The sequence below is a fragment of the Peromyscus eremicus genome, chromosome 1 (genome assembly GCF_949786415.1).
Source record: "Peromyscus eremicus chromosome 1, PerEre_H2_v1, whole genome shotgun sequence".
Lineage (NCBI taxonomy): Eukaryota > Metazoa > Chordata > Mammalia > Rodentia > Cricetidae > Peromyscus > Peromyscus eremicus.
Window position 1 is genome coordinate 100,749,200 of NC_081416.1, and position 22,234 is coordinate 100,771,433.

Below are 22,234 nucleotides of genomic sequence, written 5' to 3' on the forward strand. Positions count from 1 at the left end.
GTGAATAAACTTGGTAAGGATGCCTTCTGGCTCTTGGGAGGCAGAAGTAGGAGGATCAGGAGTTCAAGGCCAGCCTCAGCTATTCTAAGACCAGCCTGAGCAACCTGAGGCTCCCCAACTCTAAACCAAACTTTTGGAAGGTCAACCCACAAGACATCATTTAGACTTGGCTCTTTCACTTCATTTTTCAGTATGACTTAGTCTTCTGGATCTCCTTTGGATACTTTTTCAGGTTCCTGCCTGGGCAGAGCCTCCCCAAGCTTTGTAGTGTGTATTCTTCATCTCAGGGACCTGAAGAGACATCTATTGGCAGAGGTGTAGCTGAGTGGTGCCAGCTTTCTCTTTTCTTGGCATCCAGGCGCCATCTGCTGGTGAAGATAGGGCAGTTCCTTTCTTCTTTCCACAGTCCATGCATGAAATATTGAAGCACATAGGAACTGCTAAGAAGCTAAGGAAACAGTTTCGAGTAAAACAGAGAAAATACTATGTGACGTCTCCAAGAATTTTCTATATGCCAGAGATTCTTCTAGATACTATTTTTCATTCAACCTATTATCCTGATGGCAGTTCTATGACTCAGCTATTATTCCTGCCTCACAGATCAGGAGCATAGGTCACCAGGAGATGAATATGATGACTAAGATCAAGATCACATGGCTTATAAGAGGCCAGTGGGTTTAGGACCCAGACAGTGAGCTCCACAACCATGCTCTAGACCATAAGCAAGATACTTCTTCGGAAGGAGTATAGGGCCGAGAATGGTAGGAAAAGACCTTTGAATGACGTAGTCATGGAAGGGTCTTCTGAGAAACCAGCTGGAAGGCCAGTCTAGGAAGAAGACACAGCCAGTGCCAAGGAATGGAGACCAAAATCTCCCGTATTGGTTGGGAGCGAACTCTGGCCCTAAGTACCTCTCCAGTCTGTCCTCTTTTCCACCACTGCTACCGCCAACTCCGCATCTCTCAAAGGGATCATGCCCTGCTTCCTTCATGACTTCCTGCCTGCAGTGCCCCCTCTGGTCCATGTTCAACACTGCAGCCAGACTGACAGTGGGAACACATGATAGGCTCCCTCTCGCTCCGTTGCCGCTCTTTTCTGGGTGGTGACCACACTCTTTGGGTTGATTGCCTGTGACCTCCTCCCTCTGGTTCAACTCGCTGCCAGCTCTCCAGCCCCTTCACCCCAGTGTCACAAAGGCCTTACAGTTACCTACAGGTCCAGGTTGTGTCTCCCGTAAGCATCCTCCCCGTGTGCCCGGAATGTCCACAGCTCCTCCTCACACACCTTCCTCCATCCTGTCCTTCAGCATTCACATCAGACTTCTCTTCCTCCCAGAAGCCTGTCTGATATCCCTCTCATCTACCCCAGCGTGTAGACCCTCCTTAGTGTGGCATGCTTTACTATATGTCAAGGCCATTCAGCAGCAAGTCCAAACTTTGGTCTTATCCTCTGCGAATGTTTGAGCAATTGGTGGAAGATTGCCACAAACCCAGCAAATGATGCAAACCAATAAGCTATTGTTTGCAGTAGTTATCTCTTAATTGTTCAGCCTGCCTGTCTGCCTTCCTCCTCCTCCTCCTCCTCCTCCTCCTCCTCCTCCTCCTCCTCTTCCTCTTTTCTTGTTCTTTTGGAGGCAGGGTCTCCCTATGCAGCCAAGACTGGACCAGATCCACTCCTCCTCTGTTTCCCTTCCAATAAAAACAGCAGGCCTCCCAGGGATATCAACTGAACATGGCATAACAAGTTACAATGAGACTAGACACAAACCCTCACATCGAGGCTGGATGAGGAAACCCTGTAGAAGGAAAAGGATCCCAAGAGCAGGCAAAAGTTAGAGACACCCCCTCTCTACTGTTAGGCGTCCCACAAGAACACCAAGCTACACAACCATAACATATATGCAGACAACCTAGCTCAGACCCCTACAGAGTTTGTCGATTCTGTAGGCCATGTTCTTCTGGTGTCCTCAACCCCTCTGGCTCCTACAATCTTTCTTTTGCCTCTTCTGTAGGGCTCCCCTGACTCCTCCTAGTGTTTGGCTGTGGGTCTCTGCATCTGTTTCCATCAGTTCCTGGACAATGCCTCTCTGATGATGATTGGGCTAGGCACTGATCTACGAGTATAGCAGAGTATCATTAGGAATCACTTCATTGGTTCTATCCTGGGTCTCTGGGCTCTCCAGACTCTAGTTCCTGGCCATTCAGGCAGTGTCAGATGTGGGCTCCCTCTTGTGATGTGGGCCTCAAGTTGGACCAGTCATTGGTTGGCATTCGCACAAGGTCTGTGCCACCACTGCCCCAGCACATCTTGCAGGCAGGACAGATTGTAGGTCAAAGGTTTTGTGGCTGAGTTGGTATCCCAGTCCCACTGATGGGAACCTTACCTGGTTATAGAAGATGGTTGTTTCAGTTTCCGTATCCCCCATTACTAGGAGTCTTCACTAGGGTCACTCTCATAGATTCTAGGGAGTTTCCACTGCACTAGGTTTCCAAATAGCCCCCCAAATGCCCCCCAATTTCACTCTCCTCTTCCTCCATCCCTGCCCCCCACCTGATCCCTTCTGTTACCATACCCACCCACCCCCAGTCTACCTGCAAACTCTATTCTATTTCCCTTTCCCAAGGAGATCCCAGGGCTTCCCCACTCCCTTAAGCCCTCCTTATTACTTAGCCTCTTTGGCACTGTGGATTATAGCATAATTATCCTTTACTCAATAACTAATGTCCACCTATAAGTGAGTACATACCATGTTTGTCTTTCTGGGTCTGTGTTATCTCACCCAGGATGATTTTTTCTAGTTTCATCCATTTGCCTACAAATTTCATAACGTCATTGTTTTTAACAGCTGAGTAATACTCCATTATGTAGACATACAACATTTTCTTTATCTATTCTTTGGTTGAGGGACATCAAGGTTGTTTTCTGGTTCTGGCTATTATGAATAAAGCTTATATGAACATAGTTAAGCAAGCATCCTTGTGGTATGATTGAGCATCCTTTGGGTATATGCCCAAGAGTGGTATAGCTGAGTCTTGAGGTAGATCAAATCCCAATTTTCTGAGGAACCTCCACATTGATTTCCATAGTGACTGTACAAGTTTGCACTCCTACCAGTAATGGATGAGTGTTCCCCTTGCTCCATATCCTTACCAGCATAAGCTGTCACTTGTGATTTTGATCTTACTCATTCTGACAGGTATAAGATGGAATCTCAAAGTAGTTTTGATTTGCATTTCCCTGGTGGGTAAGGATGTTGACTATTTCTTAAGTGTTTGTCTTAGGGTTTTTATTGCTGTGAAGAGACACCATGACCACAGCAACTTTTATAAAGAAAACATTTAATTGGGGTGGTTTGCTTACAGTTCCGGAGGTTCAGTCCATTATCATCATGATGAGGAGTATGGCAGCATACATGCAGACATGGTGTTGGAGTAGTAGCTAAGAGTCCTACATCTTGCAGGCAAGAGGAAGTCAACTGAGACACTGGTCAGTAACCTAAGCATAGCCTACCCGCACAGTGACACTCTTCCTCTAACAAGGCCACACCCACTCCAAGAAAGCCACACCTCCTAATAGCACCACTCCCTATAAGATTATGGGGGCCAATTACATTCAAACTACCACAGTGTTTCTCAGCCATTTGAGATTTCTCTGTTGAGAATTCTCTATTTAGATCTCTACACCATTTTTTAATTGGATTATTTGGTTTGTTGATGTCTAATTTCTTGAGTTCTTTGTATATTTTTGATATTAGTCTTCTGTAGGATAAGGAGTTGGTGAAAATCGTTTTCCATTCTGTAGGCTGCTGTTTCATCTTATTGGGGATGTCCTTTGCCTTACAGAAGCTTTTCAGTTTCATGAGGTCCCATGCTGTGGATATCGCTCTATATAAATAAAACACTGATTGGTCAGTGACCAGGAAGGAAGTATAGGCGGGACAAAGAGAGAGGAGAATTGAGGAAGGAGGAAGGAAGGAGAGACCAGGTGGAGCCACTGCCAAGACAAGGAAGATGTAAAGTACCGGTAAGCCACGAGCCACGTGGCAAAGTAAAGATTAATAGAAATGGGCTGAATATAAGAGTGAGTGCTAGACAATGATAGGCCTGAGCTAATGGCCAAGCAGTTTAAATAATGTAAGAGTCTGTGTGTTTATTTTATAAGTGGGCTCCGGGACTGGCGGGACTTGGTGGCGGGAGCTGGAGAAAAATTCTCCAGCTACAGTCCCATTTATTGACTGTTGGTCTTAGTGCCTGAGCTATCAGTGTTCTGTTCAGGAAGCTGTCTCCTGTGCCAATGCATTCAAGGCTGTTCCCCCACTTTGTCTTCTTTCAGGTTCAATGTATCTGGTTTTATATTGAGGTCTTTGATCCACTTGGACTTTTATGTTGAGTAGTAGATATGAATTTATTTGCATTCTTCTACATGCCAACATGCAGTTACACCAGCACATTTGAAGATGCTTTCTTTTTCCATTTTGCATTTCTGGTTTCCTTATTAAAACTCAAGTGTCCATGGATGTGTAGATTTGTGTCTGGGTCTTCAATTCGATTCCATTGATCAACCTGTCTGTTTTTATATCAATACCATGTAGTTTTTATTACTACAGCTCTGTAGTATAGCTTGAAATCTGGGATGGTGATACCCCTGGAAGTTCTTTTATTGTACAGGATTATTTTCACTATCCTGGGGTTTTTGTTTTTCCATATGAAGTTGAGTATTGTCCTTTCAAGGTCTATAAAGAATTGTCTTGGGATTTTAATGGGTATTGTGTTGAATCTGTAGGTTGCTTTTGGTACAATGGCCATTTTTACTATGTTAATCCTACCAATCCATGAGCATGGGAGATCTTTCTATCTTCTGATATCTTCTTCATTTTCTTTCTTCAAAGATTTGAAGTTTTTGTCATGCAAGTCTTTCACTTATTTGTTTAGAGTTACCCCCAAGATATTTTACATTATTTGTGGCTGTTGTGAAGGATGTTGTTTCCCTGATTTCTTTCTCAACTGGTTTGTCATTTGTGTATAGAAGGACTACTAATTTTTTTTTTAGTTAATCTTATATCCAACTACTTCACTAAAGGTGTTTATCAGCTGTAGGAGTTCCCTGGTAGAATTTTTGGGGTCACTTATGCATACTATCATATCATCTGCAAATAATGATACTTTGACTTCCTCCTTTCGAATTTGTGCCCCTTTCATGTCATTTAGTTGTCTTATTATTCTAGCTAGAACTTCAAGTACTATATTGAATGTACAATGGAGAGAATGTACAGCCTTATCTTGTTCCTTATTTTTGTGGAATTGCTTTAAGTTTCTCTTCATTTAATTTGATGTTGGCTATAGGCTTGCTGTAAATTGCCTTTATTGTGTTTAGGTATGTCTCTTTTATCCCTACTGTCTACAAGACTTTAATCATGATGTATTAGATTTTGTCAAAGGCTTTTTCAGCATCTAATAAGATGATCATGTGGGTTTTTTTTTCCTTTCAGTTTGTTTAAATGATGGATTGCATTGACTGATTTTTACGTATTGAACCAGCCCTGTATCTCTGGGATGAAGCCTACTTGATCATGGTAGATGATTTTTTTGATATGGTCTTTGATTCAGTTTTCAAATACTTTATTGAGTATTTTTGCATCTATGTTCATGAGGGAAATTGGTCTGTAATTATCTTTCTTTGTTGAATCTTTGTATGATTTAGATATCAGAGTGACTGTGGCCTCATTAAATGTATTTGGCAATGTTCTTTCTGTTTCTGTTTTGTGGAATAATTTGAGGAGTATTGGCATTAGCTCTTCTTTGAAATTCTGGTAGAATTCTGTGCTGAAACTGTTGGTCTTGGTTTGTTTTTTTTTTTTTTCAGTTGGGAGACTTTTAATGACTGCTTCTATCTTCTTAGGGCTTATAAGTCTATTAAATTGTTTATCTGATCTTGATTTAACTTTAGTAAGTGGTATCTATTGAGAAAACTAATCATTTCTTTTAGGTTTTCCAATTTTATGGAGTACAAGTTTTTTAAGTATGACTAATGATTCTTTGGATTTCCTCAGTGTCTGTTATTATGCAACCTCCTTTTTGTTTCTGATTTTGTTAATTTGGATATTCTCTCTGTGTCTTTTTTGGATAAAGGTTTGTCTGTCCTGTTGATTTTCTCAAAGAACCAATTCTTTGTTTCACTAATTTTTTTTGTATTGTTATCTTTATTTCTATTTTATTGATTTCAGCCCTCAGTTTGATTATTTCCTGCCATCTACTCCTCTTGGGTGAGCTTGCTTTTTTTTGTTATAGAGCTTTGAGGTGTACTGTTAAGTTGAGTATGAGATCTCTCCAATTTCTTTATGTAGGCATTTAGTGCTATGAACTTCTCCTCTTAGCACAGCTTTCATTGTGTTCCATAAGTTTGAATATGTTGTGTATTCATTTTCATTGAATTCTAGGAAGTCTTTAGTTTTTTATTTCTGCCTTGACCCAGTAGTCATTTAGTAGAGTAGTTCATGAGTTCCCATGAGTTTATAGGCTTTCTATTGTTTCTGTTGTTGTTGAAATCCAGCTTTAACCCATGATGGTCTGATAGGATGTAGGGGGGTATTTCAATTTTCTTGTATTTATTGAGACTTGCTTTATATGTGGTCAATTTTTCAGAATGTTCATGGGGTGCTGAGAAGAAGATATATTCTTTTGTGTTTGGGTGAAATGTTCTGTAGCTATCTGTTAGGTCCATTTGGTTCATAACATCTCTTAGCTTCAGTATTTCTCTGTTTAGTTTTTGTCTGGATGACCTGTCAATTGGTGAGAGTGGGGTATTGAAGTCTCCCACTATGTGAAAGTCGATGTGTGATTTAAGCTTTAGTAGTGTTTTTTTTTTTTACAAATGTAGGTGCCCTTTATTTGGGGGCATAGATATTAAGAATTGAAAGATCATCTTGGTGGATTTTTCCTTTGATGAGTGTGAAGTGTCCTTCCTCATATCTTTGATTAATTTTGATTTGAAGTCTATTTTGTTAGAATTATTAGAATTTATTAGAATCACTACACCAGCTTGTTTCTTAGGTCTATTTGCTTTGAAAATCTTTTTCCAACCCTTTATTCTGAGATGATGTCTATCTTTGATGTTGAGGTGTGTTTCTTGTATGCAGCAGAAAGATGAATCCTGTTTTTGCATCCATTCTGTTAGTCTGTATCTTTTTATTAGAGATTTGAGTCCATTGATGTTGAGAGATATAAATTACCAATGATTGCTAATTCCTGTTATTTTGTTGTTGGTGGTGGTGGTGGTGATTGTGTGTGTGTGTGTGTGTGTGTGTGTGTGTGTGTGTGTGTGTGTGTTGTGTGTGTGTGTTTCCCTCTTTTGGTTCTGCTGGTGTAACATAATTTATTTCCTTTGTTTTTGTGGGTATAGCTAACTTCCTTGGGTTGGAATTTTCCTTTTAGTACCCTCTTGTAGGGCTGGGTTTATGGATAGATATTGTTTAAATTTGGTTTTACCATGGAATATTTTGTTTTCTCCATCTATGGTAACTGAAAGTTTTGCTAGGTATAGTAGTCTGAACTGGCATCTGTGCTATTTAGAGTCTGTAGGACATCTATTCAGGCTCTTCTGGCTTTTAGAATCTCCACTGAGAAGTCAGGTGTAATTCTAATAGGTCTGTCTTTATATGTTAGTTGGCATTTTCCCTTGCAGCTTTTAATATTCTTTCTTTGTTCTGTATGTTTAGTATTTTGATTATTATGTGGCAAGGGAACTTTCTTTTCTGATCCAATTTATTTGGTGTTCCATAAGTTTCTTGTACCTTTACAGGGAGCCTCTGTTGGAGTTTGGGCCAGGATATGGTGAGGGAAGGGCCAATTGGAGGTAGGGCTGGGTAGGCACAGAAAGAGTGGGAGCAATCTGTGATCAGGGGCTTATCTGGGGTTCTGATGGCCTGTGCAGTCTCTGGTGGAGCAGGGGTCTTCTGCTGGGGTTGTGACCATAGTGAATCTTAAAATCAGATAGCAGATGCCTCCAACTTCATTCTTTTCCTTGCTTTTTCCATTTTTGAAGTGTGTTGTGCATGTGTGTACAGGTTTTTACATGTGTGGAGTGCACATGTGTGCATATGCGTGTGGAAACTCAAGGTTGATGCTGGCAATCTTCCTGGATTTCCCACTATATTCGTGGAGGAAGGGTCTCAAACCCAGAGCTTGCAGACGTGGCTCATCTGGACAGCCAGCTTACCCTGGTGACCCCTGTATCTGCAATCCAAGGCTGAACCACAGGCGGCCACCACGTGGGTCCTGGGGATCTGAACTCTGGTTCCTGAGCTCACACAGGAAGCGCTTTGACCAACCACTGAGCCATCTTCCAGCCCCAACCTTATTATTTTTTAAAAGAATCAGTTGTCTATTTTAATTCCTTCACCTTGCCATATAGATTTTAGAATTGATGTATCTACATGTATATAAAAAAAATACCTTCCACAGTCTTGATTTGGATTTTGGTCAGTTTGAGGGAGATTAATGCATAATATTTGTGATCTTTTTTTAAAACAGCATCTTGCTGTGTTGCCCAGGCTGATCTTGAGCTCCCAGGCTTGGTGATTTTGAATCTCAGCATCTGGAGTAAGTAATAGGCTTCAGACGGGCACCCGGTGCTACCAAATCTCCTAATCTGTGAACATGGTATAGCTCTCATTGTATTTAGCTCTACTTTGATTTCTCTCATTAGTATTTTTGAACTTCCTGCATAGAGTTCATGTATGTATTTCCAATTTGAATCATATTGTCTTTTAAATTCCAATTGCACAACCAGCGAGATAGCTCAGCAGGAAAAGTGTCTTCTGCACAAGCCTTACCTTGACCTGAGTTCTAGCTTTGGAACCAAGGTAAATGTGGAAGAAGAGAATGAACTCTACAAAGTTCCCCTCTGACGTCTATATGTGTCCTGTGTCATGCCTCCTCTACACGCATCATATACACATAGACACATGATAGTAATAAATAAATTTAAATTAAAATTCAATGTTGAGGCCAGGCAGCGGTGGTGCACACCTTTAATGCCAGCAGTCTGTGAGTTCGAGGCCAGCCTAGTATACAGAGCGAGATCCAGGACAGGCACAAAAACTATACAAAGAAACCCTGTCTTGGGCACACACCTTGAATCATAGCACTTGGGAGGCAGGGGCAGGCAGATCTCTGTGATTTAGGAGCCAGCCTGGTCTACACAGTGAGTTCCAGGACAGTCAGAACTGTATAGTGAGAGACTTGTTTTGGGGGAAAAAGAAAAATATTTTAATCTCAATCCAGTTCAATGTTCAATGTTACCATATGAAAGCAATTGATATTAATGCACTGATTGTGTTCCTATATCCATCTAAATTTCCTAATATTTCTCTTACATTTTTGGTAAGTTTCTTGAGGATTTTAATGCTATAATCAAGTCATCTGTGAGTGGTACCATTTTATTTCTTCCTTTATGAATGGTAGTTCTCTGTACAGCTTTTCCTTGCCTAGTTGCACAGGATAGGGCCCACATAAGGTTGAGTGGAAGTTGAGAGAGCACTCTTCCTTGTCTATTCCTAATTTTGTTTTGTTTTGTTTTTGAGACAGAGTTTCACTGTGTTGTGTAGCCCTGGCTGTCCTGGAACTCACTCTGTAGACCAGGCTATCCTCCAACTCACAGAGATCCACCTGCCCCTGCCTCCCCAGGGCTGAGATTAAAGACATGGGCCACCACTGCCCAGCCGCCTATTCCTAATTTTAAAGAAGAGCATTCAATCTTTTAGCATTAAGTGTTAGCTGTGAGGTTTTAAATATGTATTTATTTACTTATTTATTTGGGGGCATGTGCCACGGTGCCAGTGTGGGGCTCAGAGAACAACTTGCAGGAGTTGGTTCTCTCCTTTCTCCACGTGAGTTGAGTGTCTAACTGACATCATGAGGTTGGCCATGGTAAGTGCCTTTACCCCCTGAGCTGTCTCATTGGCCCGGCTGGGAGTTTCATAGACCTCTTTTATTGGTTTAAAATTTTCCAAGGCTGGAAAGATGGCGAAGGGTAAAGACACTTGCCACCAAGCCTGATAAACCTGAGCTCAGGACACACACGGTGGAAGGAAAAAACAAGTCTAGCAATCTATCCTATGACTTCCACACATGTGCTGTGGGATGCACAGACTCACAACACATGCACAATAGATAGATAGATAGATAGATAGATAGATAGATAGATAGATAGATAGACAGATATGATTTTATTTTATGTGTATGATATTTTACCTGAATATACACCTTTGTACCTCATCCATGTCTGGTACCCAGAGGGGCCAGTGAAAGGATGTTGGATCCCCAGGAACTGGAGTTACAGATGGTGGTGAGTCGCCATGAAGGTGCTGGGAATTGAACTCAGGAATTGAAGGGCAGGCTGTGCTGAGACTGCTAAGCCATCTCTCCAGGCCCTAAATATAATTACTTAAAAGCATTTTTTCTAAGTTTTTTGTTTAAAATCATAAATGGATATTGTCTCTCAAGTGTCTTTTCTACCAAGATAATCACCATTTTAACTCTATCTTGTGAATTCAAATATTTGTTCTTATTTTCATTTTTCTGTCCTGAAATAAAAGGGTTGTTAGTAGTAATAGTAGTAGTATTTGAGACAGGGTTTCTCTGTGTAACTCTGGCTGTCCTGGAACTTGCTCTGTAGAGCAGGCTGGCCTCGAACTCACAGAGATCCACCTGTCTGCCCCCCGGGTGGTGGGATATTATTATTGTATTGTATTGGGTTACATAAGGTCATTTTCATGCAAGTGTGTGAGTGTGGTCTGAGTACATCCCCCATATTCCACTACCCTCCCTTCCCCAATCCTTCTTTCTATTTAATTCTATATTTGTTCAGAACAATATTTCCTCTTCTTCCTTGTGAATTCCTTTCTGAGCCATTTAGAGGTGTTACTTGAATTCCAAATACCTGCAAATTTCCCAGATACTTTTTCTGGTGTTAATTTCCAGTTTATTTCTGTACTGATGGAGAAAAGATTTTTTTATGACCTAAAAATTTTAAGTTTATTAAGGATATCTTTAGACACAGAAAATATGAGCTATGTATTTGAGAAGAAAGCTTATGTTTTGTCTGAGGGTAAAATATTCTATGATGTCTTTTAGGCCATGCTAATTGATACTGTCATTCAGGCCTTCTGTACCCTCATGGTCTTCTGCCTCAGTCAGCTGATGAGAGAGGGGTATGTAGGTTTGTATGTTTATCCTTTCTGCTCCATCCCTATTTCCTCGTGTATATGGACATACAATGATCACGTGCATCATGCACTTAGGGTTATCCTGTCTTGATAAGTTAACACTTTTCATTAGTACATATATCCTTCTACAACCCTGTTAACATTCCTTGTTCTGAAATCTACTTTGTCAGTTACTAATATTGCCATTAATTATACTTTTTTATTGTTTGCATGGTACAGCTTTCCCAACCTTTGAAGGGCTATTTTGTTTTGAAGCCAGGGCCTTAGGCAGCCCAGGTGGACCTAGACCTCACTGTGTAGCTGAAGTTTGCCATCTGTTACCTCCTGACAGCTAGAATTACAGGTGTGAACCAATAAACCTGGCCGCTATCCTTTAAAACTTAACATATCAAGTAGGTGGTGGCTCACACCTTTAATCTCAGCACTCAGAAGGCTGAGGCAGGTGGATCTCTATGAGTCTGAGGTCAGCCTGGTCTACAGAGTGAGTTCCAGGATAGTCAGAGCTACATAATGAGACCCTATTTTGAAAAAAAAAATTTATTAAAAGAAAATAAATTTTAGCATACCACTTGTCTTTATACTTAAAGCAGGTTTCTTACAGACGGAATTTGGTGAGATGATGAGGCTGGTCTGGCAGTCTCTGCCTTTAAGTTGTTGTATTTAGTACGTTTCCATTTATTATAGTTACTGACATGATTAGTTTCAGGTCTACTACTTTTATTTTTCTATTTTTGCCATCTGTTTTCCCCTTTTTTGTAGTTGCTTCAAATTTTCTGCCTTCTTTTGGAATATCTGAATTAATTTTTAATATGCTATTCTTTCTACTTTCATTTTTAGATTTGGTTCTATTTTTAGCTGTTGCTTCAGGGATCACAATACACACACCTTTTCCTGGCCTATTTAGAGTTATTATTTCGTCATTTCAAGTATAATGTATATTTTACATTTTATTACGTGCATTTATGTGTATTCATGCACGTGTATGTGTGGGTATGCATGCACAACATACTTGTGAGCTCACAGGACAACATGAAGGGGTGGATTCGCTCCTTCTGCCCTGTGGGTTCTGGGGGGTCAAACTCTGGTCATCAGACCTGGTGGCAGGCACTTTTACCTACTGAACCATCTCGACATACCATATCATGTAAGCCAATCTAAGAAATCCCCTTCATAATACATATACACGCTAAGGTTCTCATTCTGTACAGAATCCTGCCTGAGTCACTTCTTGAATATGTTAATGTGTGCCTTTCATCAACTGAGGTGGGAGCAGTAGCCCCCATTATTTCCTCAAATAGTTTTTTTCTGCACCAATGTTTTCCTCTGCTCTGGGAATCAAAGGACATGAATACTCTATGATCATGTCCCACGTGTTGTCACACACACAGGACCCCAAGGCTCTATTAGCTCTAAAAGAAATTTATCCCCCCTTTTTTCAGATAGAATAATTCTATCATCTATTTTCAAGTTCAGTGAATTTTTTCTGTTACCTCCCTTATGTGAACCTAGCCAGGGAGTATTTTATTTCAGTTATTTTTTTTTAATTCAAAAATATCTGTTTTGCTATTTTTCCTATAGTTTCTGAAACTCTGCTTTGAACAACTGTCTTTCTAGCCATTTAAATTATAACTGCCACCTCTGATAATAATCTTAGCATGGAAGTCTTCCTAGAGCTGGCACCTTTTGTAACTTTTATCTTAAGTACTGGTCACAGGTGTGTGTGTGTGTGTGTGTTTGTGTGTGTGTGTGTGTGTAATGTGTTCAGTAATCTTAGATTATGTTCGATTATGTTCTGGATACTCTGAATGTTACACTGTGTAGACTATGGGTCCTGTTGTAATCGTCTATGGAATGTTGATGTTGCCAAGGCTGTCTCAAGGAACAACCAACAGCTGGTGAGATGGTTCAGTGTGGAAATGCACTTGCTGCTCAAGCTGGTGGCCTGAGTTCAAGCCTCATGCTCACATAAAAGTAGATGGAGAGAACCAACTCCACAAGGTTGTCTTCTGACCTCCACATGTGTGCACACATGATCCACCCCCCGTCTCTCTCTCTCTCTCTCTCTCTCTCTCTCTCTCTCTCTCTCTCTCTCTCTCTCTCTCTCTCTGTGTGTGTGTGTGTGTGTGTGTGTGTGTGTCTCTGTGTCTCTCTCTCTTTCTCTCTTTCTCTCTCTCTCCCTCTCTCTCTGTCTCTCTGTCTCTGTCTCTGTCTCTCTGTCTCTGTCTCTCTCTCTGTCTCTCTCTCTCCCTCTGTGTCTTTCTCTCTGTGTCTCTCTGTCTCTCTCTCTCTCTCTGTCTCTCTCTCTCCCTCTCTGTGTCTTTCTCTCTCTCTCTGTTTCTGTCTCTGTCTCTGTCTCTCTCTTTCTCTCTCTCTCTCTCTCTCTCTCTCTCTCTCTCTCTGTCTCTCTCTCTCTCTGTAGGGGGGTTGCTTTGTTGCTTTCTTGTTTGTTTATTGAGACAAAGCCTCCCTACATAACCCAGGCTGGCCTAAAACTTGCTATGTGGACCAGGCTGGCCTCAAACTTGTGGCAAGCCCCCAGCCTCTGCATTGTTCATGCTGGGATTACAAGTGTGCTGAGATACTTATTTGTGTTCTGGGAGATGACAAACAGATCTGGTCTTGTCTCTAATCTTCCCCTTTCTCTTTCTGCATTTCCAGGCCCCGGCAGCAGCAAACTACATTTGCCAGAATGCCTTGAAAGTGCTTCTTCCACTCTCTCTGGTTTGGGCAGCATCCCCAGCGATGGCTGTGTGTGAGCCCATTTTCATTGCTGTTACAAAATGCTTGACATAAACGACCTGAAGGATGTATTGGCTCACGATGTCAGATGTCATGGCAGGAGACTGTAGCAGAGGAAGTGTGGCAGTCAGAAAACAGAGGGAGAGAGACAGCCTACACTAGCAGACTTCTTTCATTCCCTCTAAGCTCCTAGCCTGTGGAATGCTGTCACCACCTCTGGGGCAGATCTCTGCTTTGTTAACCCTCTCTGGAAGGGCCTCTCTGATGCACCCAGAGATGTACTTTATTAATCCCGTGGGCACTTCTCAGCCCAATCAAGTTAACAATCAAGACTAACCATCTGGGCTGGAACAGAACATGCCCACCATAAGTACTAAAACCAGGGTTCAGATCCTCCACCGCCCCCATACATGTATATATACATATATACATACATACATACATACATACATACATACATACATACATGGTCATAGTGGTATGCCTATGATCTTGAAACGGGAGGACTCTTGGGCTTTGCTGGCCAGTCAGTCTAGCAAAATCAGTGAGCTGCAGATTCAGGGAGAGACCTTGTCTCAAAAAAATAAGGTGGAGGACTGAAGGAAACCCGAGACATGTACCCGTGGCTTCCATGTGTATACATGCAAATGTGTGCACACAGATGCTCCTCCCCCGAAACAAGCAAACAAAAAACAATACAACTCAGAACACTGACCATCACATCTGTGTCTCTTTCGTTCTTCCTTCTTGAGACACCTTGTCTGTCCAAGTCCCTGCTTGGTTGCCCGGGTTCCTGGGCTGGCAGAGTACTGCCGCCTCCTCTCCCAGGCCCTCTACTCCAGGACAGGCGAAGCCTCCTCCTGTCTGACCCCAGGGTCTTTCTCACACACTGTTTCCCTTTCATCTCCAACCCAGGAACATCACGTTTCCTGGGCCTGGAGGTGACTCCAAGGTTAAAGCATGTGTTGCTCTTTCAGAGGACCAGGTTCAGATCCCAGCACCCATATGGTGGCTCACAACCATCCCTAACTCCAGTTCCAGGGCATCTGTGGCCCTCTTCTGACTTCCTTGGGCACTAGGTATATGCACATGGTACATACACACATGTAGGCAAAACACTCCTACACATAAAAATAAAAGAACTACATCTAAACATCAACAAAACAGATGAAATGCCCATATATTTCTCCTGTCCTGCTTTGTCTGTAAGAGAACAGCAGAAGGAAGGACCCACATATGGCTACCCGGGAGGGCAAGGCGTTGACATAAATTGACACAATTTTTATGGGAATATAAAAAATAAGTTTTTATCACATAATCAAAATTTTAAATTATCATGTTCATGGGTCTCTTTTTTCTTTCTCCTTTTTTTTTTTTTTTTTTTGAGACAGGGTCTCACTCCATAGCTAAGTAGACTCAGAACTCACCCTGTAGTCCAGGTTGGCCTAAAATTGAGAGATCTGCATTCCTCTGTCTCCCAAGAGCTTGGACTAAGGGTGTGCGCCACCTTGTCCAGCATGCCCTCTCTTTAACTGAAAATAAGACAGTCTATTAGAATGCTGGCTGGTGCTATTCATCTAGGCCCCTCCTCTTCCCCTGTGTCCCATTAGCCCGGGAGCAGGTAAAGCTTGGGGAACTGAAGTGACCTCAAAGAGACCCAGCAGGGCAGGCTATGGAAAGCAAGCAGAGCCAGAACCGGGACTGGGCTGAGGACTCCAGCTGAGGGGACAGTAACAGATGGGAGACAGGGGCTTCAACTCAGGAGCAAACCAGAGCTCATGGAACCCAGCCAGTTTGGAGAGAGACCAAAGGCTTGGCAGCTTCCCCCACGGGGCGCCTGAGCCTAGACACTAGGGAGACAGGCGCAGGGAATTCCCTCGGGAATCTTCGGGAGGGCACAGATGAGGCCCAAAACCAGAGCAGTCCAGGACAGGAGGGCACTTCTCGGTCCCTGTCCTGTGGGCACTTATGAGACAAGAAATAAAAACACAGCCAATGTCCTCTATCACAAAAGGCCTTTAATAGCCTCTCGTTCAAGGTTCTTTTGCTCATTTGTCCTGTTGGAGTTGAATAAACTATAATGACTTCATAGAACAAGGGCAGCCACAGGTACGACAGATTGTCCTGGATGTGCTCCAGGCATGAATGTGCCACAAATCATCACTTCACAGAGGGTCACAGGCCTGAGGCTGCCCCCGCCACCCCTCCCCACCACACCCAGGACACATATCAGCTCCCATCCCTTGGAAGAGGCAGGCACGCAGCAGTTGTGACTGGACCTAACACTGAGTGGCGATGCCCAGGGAAGACAGAATATCCTGTGTATTCATTCTGTTGTGGGCTCGGTAGGTCGGCAACTCAGGCAAGACGTTATTCCCTCATGTAGGCTGCCACCTCACATGACCTCTCTTCCTACCCACATATATCCCTTCCAGTAGTCCCTGTGAGGTGGGCAGAGCCTGGTACTAGCCCTTTACACATGGGGAACCTGAGGTCAGTGGGGTCTCCTAAGTCACACTTGGACTGAACATAAACATCAGTTAGCATTCTTTTTCCCATGCCATGTGATTAGCAGTGCCCTGAGCTTCAAATCCTAACCTAGAATGCCAGGAGGTCCAGGCAGGACTGTGCCAAAGGCTAGACCAAGTCTCAACAATAAGCTGTCCTAGAAGTAAAGTCCCATGACAGTGCAGACCAACGTGGAGGGAAGCTGGTGGACTGCAGATGGGGGAACCAACCTCTTTAGGACAAAAGCCTCCTGCTGTGCACATGGACATCCACAGGTGTGGAAGTGGAATCCTAGGAGATTTTCTCAAGGAAGACGTGCTTAAAATGTCTCTAGAGAATCCAGCCTCATAAATGTCCTCCTTGTGGTATCTCTTACGTGAACCTGGATTCCCACTCCTTGGCTGTGTATAAAGAAGCCAACCCCAGTTTCTCCACCCATTGCCCTGATCTTCCTGTCGAGCCATGGGCCTTGCCTGAGAATGAGTCCTGAGTGGAGACTGGGCCTGGCTCCTCACTCCATGGTCCCGTGCAGCCCATGCCAAGCCCTACCCTCACTGAGCATCAGGCCCGGCCCACATCAAACTCGTTCTCACGCTTCAGGGTAGGTCAACTAGAAAACAAGCGTATGTGTGTTCAAATGCTTGGGCCTGGCGACCTGAGTTCCAGCACAGAGTGTCTTCGTGTTAGGGTGTGGGAGTCACCCCAACACACAAAAGCAAGAGGAGAGCCTGTGCTTGCTGGTCTAAGATCAAACCTCAGAATGGTGGTTTGAAGATTTTTCTTCAAAGCAGAGTTTAAAAGTGAAACCTCAAAAGACAAGAGAGCTAAAAGCAGAGTTATTCTGGAGGAAGTGCAAATGAGGGGAAGGCCGGAAACTTGGCCTGTTCCCCCTTCCCCAACTTCCCCCAGCAGCAACCCGGCGAGGCTGTGTGGAACACCAAGAGGTCCACAGTACCTGGGGCAGACAGTGGGTCCCAGGGACCTGTGCTTTGACTGTGACTTCCCTTTTGGGGGTGACAGAGTTGGTAATGTTGAGGGAGGGGGTGCTTCCCCACCCACGGGCCTCCCTGTGAAGCCAGTGTGCATGGGGGTGGCAGAGGTGTGGATCCCGCCCCCACCAGTAGGCTGCCTCAGGCCGGGAAGGAGGGCAGAAGTTACAGGGCTGCCTGGACCAGGCCCAAGACAGGCTATGTGGATAAAAATGAGAGAAGACTCATTTGGTCCTTAAGTTTAAAAAGAGTAAATGTCAGAACAGGCACCCGCCTGCATCCTGGGAGTTCAGGGTTGGAGCCTAGGCCCCTCTCTGGTGGATGGGAGCCACACATACAGGCTTCAGCCTGGTGGGAGAGAGCTGCCTCTGGGATACAGAAGCTACTGTGAGTAGATCAGCCAGGCCTCCCCTCTCAGAGCAAGAGGATTGGACATTCCCAAAGGTCTCCAGGGAGCTGTGGTGGTTCTGTTGATCCTGGACGGGACCTTCTACTTCTAAGAGACAACATCTATTTCCTCTCACCCCTGCATTTCTTGGGTGGCACGATGGTGGCTTCAGCTCCCTGACCTGTGGTCAGAGGCCAGGTTTCTTGACTTCTATGGGCTCTAGGAGGTGAGTGAGTCCAGGCCCAGGAGAGTCTAAGATGTTCCTCCCTGGCCCCCAATCACTGACAACATCCATGTCTTCTGTGTCCTGGATGCTGGGACCCATACTTGGACAGTGGCACCTACACGTCTCCCCCAGTGCGGTCACCAAAGCCACAATGGCCGATTGTCACTGTGGCTGATATCTAACCGGGAAAATCAGGACAAAAGACTGGCAAACAGAAGGCTCATTCCACAGCAAGCTTCCTGTGTGACCTCGGGCCTCATCCCTGCAGTGACAGGGCCACCTCTGTGCAGCAGGCTGCAGCCTACAGAGTACTGGCTCCTGGCTCTGCCCTCAGCCTCATAGCAATCCACAAATAAAGCAAACAAAGGCTACTATTCCAGTGAGCAGGGACTGAGAGGTGACCTTGGGGACTTTCAGGACGTGGTCTTTTTCACTGCACCAGGTGGGAATCAGGTTGTCAGCCACCCTCCAGCGGGAGCCATCTGGGCTTTAAAGCTGAAATGGCCATGGGGTCCAGCCAAGCAACTCAGTCCTTATCTTTCTGGGAACTGAATTCTTCTCTTGGCTGGGGTGGGTACTGGGCAAGTCCAGTCGCCCTCTCTTGATGAGCTTTTACCAAAGCATGCTCTTCCTGCCCAGATTGGCATCAACATGTGCCCCTTGGTCTTCTGGAAAGTCCCAGTGTGGGCTGTTTGGTGGCACAAATCCCAGTCCCTCAGCACAGGAAAAGCCAATACCACTGGATAGTGCCTGGAACCTCAGGAGGCTCCTTTGCCTCCAGGTTCATGCCAAGTACTTCCTGGCCAGGAACACTCCAGGACAGAGAAGGGCCCTACAGAAAAACATTGGGTCACATCATGAGACGGGGGTTGGGCATGGTGTCCGGAGCAGACCAGAGGTCTAGACAAGGGATCTAAGCCCCCTACTGAAGAAGAGGCCAAAGAAACAAGTTAGCCTGTGCATCTCACCCAGAATGGCAGCACACTCCTGTGGAGCAGAGACAAGTGACACCTGATCCCAGCCTCACAGAGTGTAATTTCCAGTGTGGGTTTGAATCCACCTGGAAGGGGCACTGTGTCCAAACTCACATCAAGGCACTATGTGGACTAGCTGTAGCCAGGGCTGTCAGTACTTTCTCTAACTTTCCCCTGACCAGGAGTTTTCTATAGACAGGGATCCAGGGAGAGATCCACCGCAGTGTCTATAGTACCCAACGTTAAGGAACAAAGCTGTCAGCAAAGGATGGTTTGGCTGGAATGCAACTTGACCATTGCCCTTAGGCAGGCCGGCTCAAAACACAGAGAACTCTCATCTTCCCTGCACCTGGAGAAATTTCGGTTGATCTGTGGGATAAACCCAGAGGATGAGTGGGGATGCCAAGGTGCAGGAAGTTCAAGAAACCAGCCTGAAAGACTTTGCTTGTATGAGTTAAGGATGGGAGGGAGGTTTGCCAGGGAGGGGTTAGCCCAATGCTAAAGGGCCTTGTATCAGCTCCAAAGGTTTTGGTGGAAGCCAGTGGAGGGCACGTGCTTGCTTTACACTGTTCAAGATTTTCATCAATTCTGTAGGTGCAAAAGTGCCCAGCTAGCTCTGGTAGGGGAGGGATACCAGAGGAGCCAGCAGTTAAGATCCCAGGGCTGGCCAGGGCATATGACTGCCCCAAACTGGCTGTTCTAATCTGGAAAAGAGGTGCCTTAGGTTGACTGCTTATGAAATTTAGAAGGTGCAGGGCCAGTGGGCCTGGACCATTTCACCATGAGAAATTATTGCAATCACTGGGCATGATGGACTAAAAATGGTTGGGATCCGACCTGTAAAATAAAGTATGAAGCCAGTAGTAGTGGGACATGCCTGTAATCTTAGCATCTGAGACAAGAGGATCAAGAATTCAAGGTCATTCTCAGTTACAGAGTGGGTTCATGGCTAGCCTGGGCTACATAATATTCTGTCTCACAAACAAACCAAAGCTGTGGTCTCCCTTCTCAGGCAAGTATAGACCTGGAAAAAAGAGAACAGAAGTCGAGATGAGATCCTCTTGCCCTGCTAATCAATATATTTGATAAACCCAAGGTTGTCCACACACTTCTCATGCAAGCCTCAGCAAACACAAGCTCTGGGACAGAGAAATTCACAAAGGCTGTGACCACAACTTGACATCAGACAAGCCGACTAGGGTCCAAGGGCAGCCGTTCCCAGGCAGGAAGCTGCACTCGGTGCTCCGCCCAGCCCTGAGTCCTCGGGTCCCATGAATCTCCTCTGGAGGGGGCAGTTGGCAGCCTCAGTTCCACCTGGTAGACCAGAACTCAGAGAGCCACATATTTATAGAAACAAGAACTGGAAACTCTTGGGGTCATCTGGTCTACCTTCTGGCTTTCCAACAAGAAACTGAGGCCTGAAGAGGGGGAGGGAACTGGTCCAAGATCACACAACAAGTTAGCATCAAAGACCAAACAAGGCTATCTCTGAGCACTGTTTGCCACCTGTCTGCCCTGTTACCCTGGGAGACACCCCAGTCAAGTCACACTAACACCAGCTGATAGATACTGGGTACCCATGACCCTGATACTAATGGGATCAACTCCTCCAAGAGAGGAGGCACTTTCCTACAGGTGAGTGCATCTCTATGGGTGCCACCTTCTGGGATGGACTCCCTTAACAGTGGGAATGGTTGCCTCAGGAACCTCTCTCTCTCCCTCCTCCTCTCCCTCTCCCTCCCCAACTCCTAGCTTATGGGGCCAACTCACTGGAAAACTACTAGAGGAAGCTGGAAGATACTAGAGGCTTCAGCTGCCCGTGGCCCTCCATCCTTGCTTCCTGAAGGGCCATCCACGAAGGGAAAGGAGGATGGATGCTCATCCCCTACCCTGCCCTGTCTCTTAAACCCCCCCTCAGAAAATCTTCTCAGTAGCTTTGGCTCCCTGCTAGGGGCTGGCATTTGTTAAAGACCTGCTTCCTCTCTCTGTGCCCCCATACAAAATGTAACAAAGCTAAGGTGACTCATCCTATTAGCACTGACAGATGTGTGGGTGGATCTGCAGCCTGCCTCGATCCAGGTGTCTGCTGGTTAGAAAGTCAGTCCATTGCTCTTCACTCCTGGGGTCTACGTGCCTCCCCCATGAAACACAGGGACATGGACCAAGGATGAGGGTGGAGGGGAGGAGTCTCTGGTGGGCCTAGACCACAAGAAACGCATCGAGAATCTATTCACAGTCTTGCCCTCTCCGACCTTCAATACAGTCATCTTTTAGCTGCTGGAACTGTCACCTCCTGGGACGGCAGACATCTTCTCGTGTGTCTTGAACCACCTTACCCAGCCTCTCCACATCTTCATACCCACCATCACTTTGGCCTTCTGGCCCCACCCTCCCCTTTCTGCTCCCCAACTCAAGCCAAATCCCAAGGCCAGGTAGTGTGGCCTTCCTGGGAATGAGCGTGAAAAGGGGGTGGGCAGGTGATTGCAGAGAAATGGCTGAGGAGGATGTGTGCTGTGGTCCTGCTGGCATGGTGATGTGAGGCCAGTTCTGAGGCTCATCACCGAGACTTGGAAGACCACTGGGGCCCCTTGGTAGAAACTGGAAGAACAAAAGGGAGGGGGAACCGGAATGGGAAGGAGACGAGAAAGCATCTGAGTGCAGACGTGAACCTGGAGCTGCCAGGGTGAGGGCCGGCCCCCGTCTATCTGTTGTTGAGGTGTGGAGAGCCGGTGCCATCTTCCTCTTCGTCCTTGTCGTCCTTCATGCCTTTCAGCCTCTGGCGGGCAAAGTCCTCAAAGACAATGTCGTCATCACTAGTGGAAGAGACAAGGAAAACGCCATGTGTTCGCAGGGGCAGACAACAGGCAGATCCAGAGGCCTGGTCAGATGTGGGAAGAGGGGCTCAAGAGAGACCCACACTCACCAGGGTCTCTGGGATGACCTCAGATGGAAAGGCATGCCGGGCTGACCCATTTACAAACCCACTGGTAGCTGTGGGGATTGTCACATATAAATTCCAAGAACCTTGCCTCTCAATGTATAGGGGCTAGGAAAGTGGCCCACTTCCTGAGGGGATGGAGAAGGTAAGTAGGGGTAGCAATGTGCCTCTGCATTGGAATCTCCAAAGAACAGGCCCAAGAAACCCCACTTTACCCCTCAAAATCAAACCAACAAGACTGCTTAAGG

At 45.0% G+C, this 22,234-nt stretch overlaps 1 protein-coding gene across 1 annotated transcript in view; it reads right to left on the minus strand.

The window, feature by feature from the left end:
• Positions 1-15,959: 15,959 nt before the first annotated feature.
• Arrb1 (arrestin beta 1) overlaps positions 15,960-22,234 on the minus strand; it is a 71,149-nt gene continuing 64,874 nt past the window's right edge. Inside the window, exon 16 of the mRNA XM_059270666.1 lies at positions 15,960-21,861. Within this exon, the coding sequence (XP_059126649.1) occupies positions 21,750-21,861 (112 nt within the window). The 3' untranslated portion in view covers positions 15,960-21,749. The remainder of the gene's footprint in view (positions 21,862-22,234) is intronic.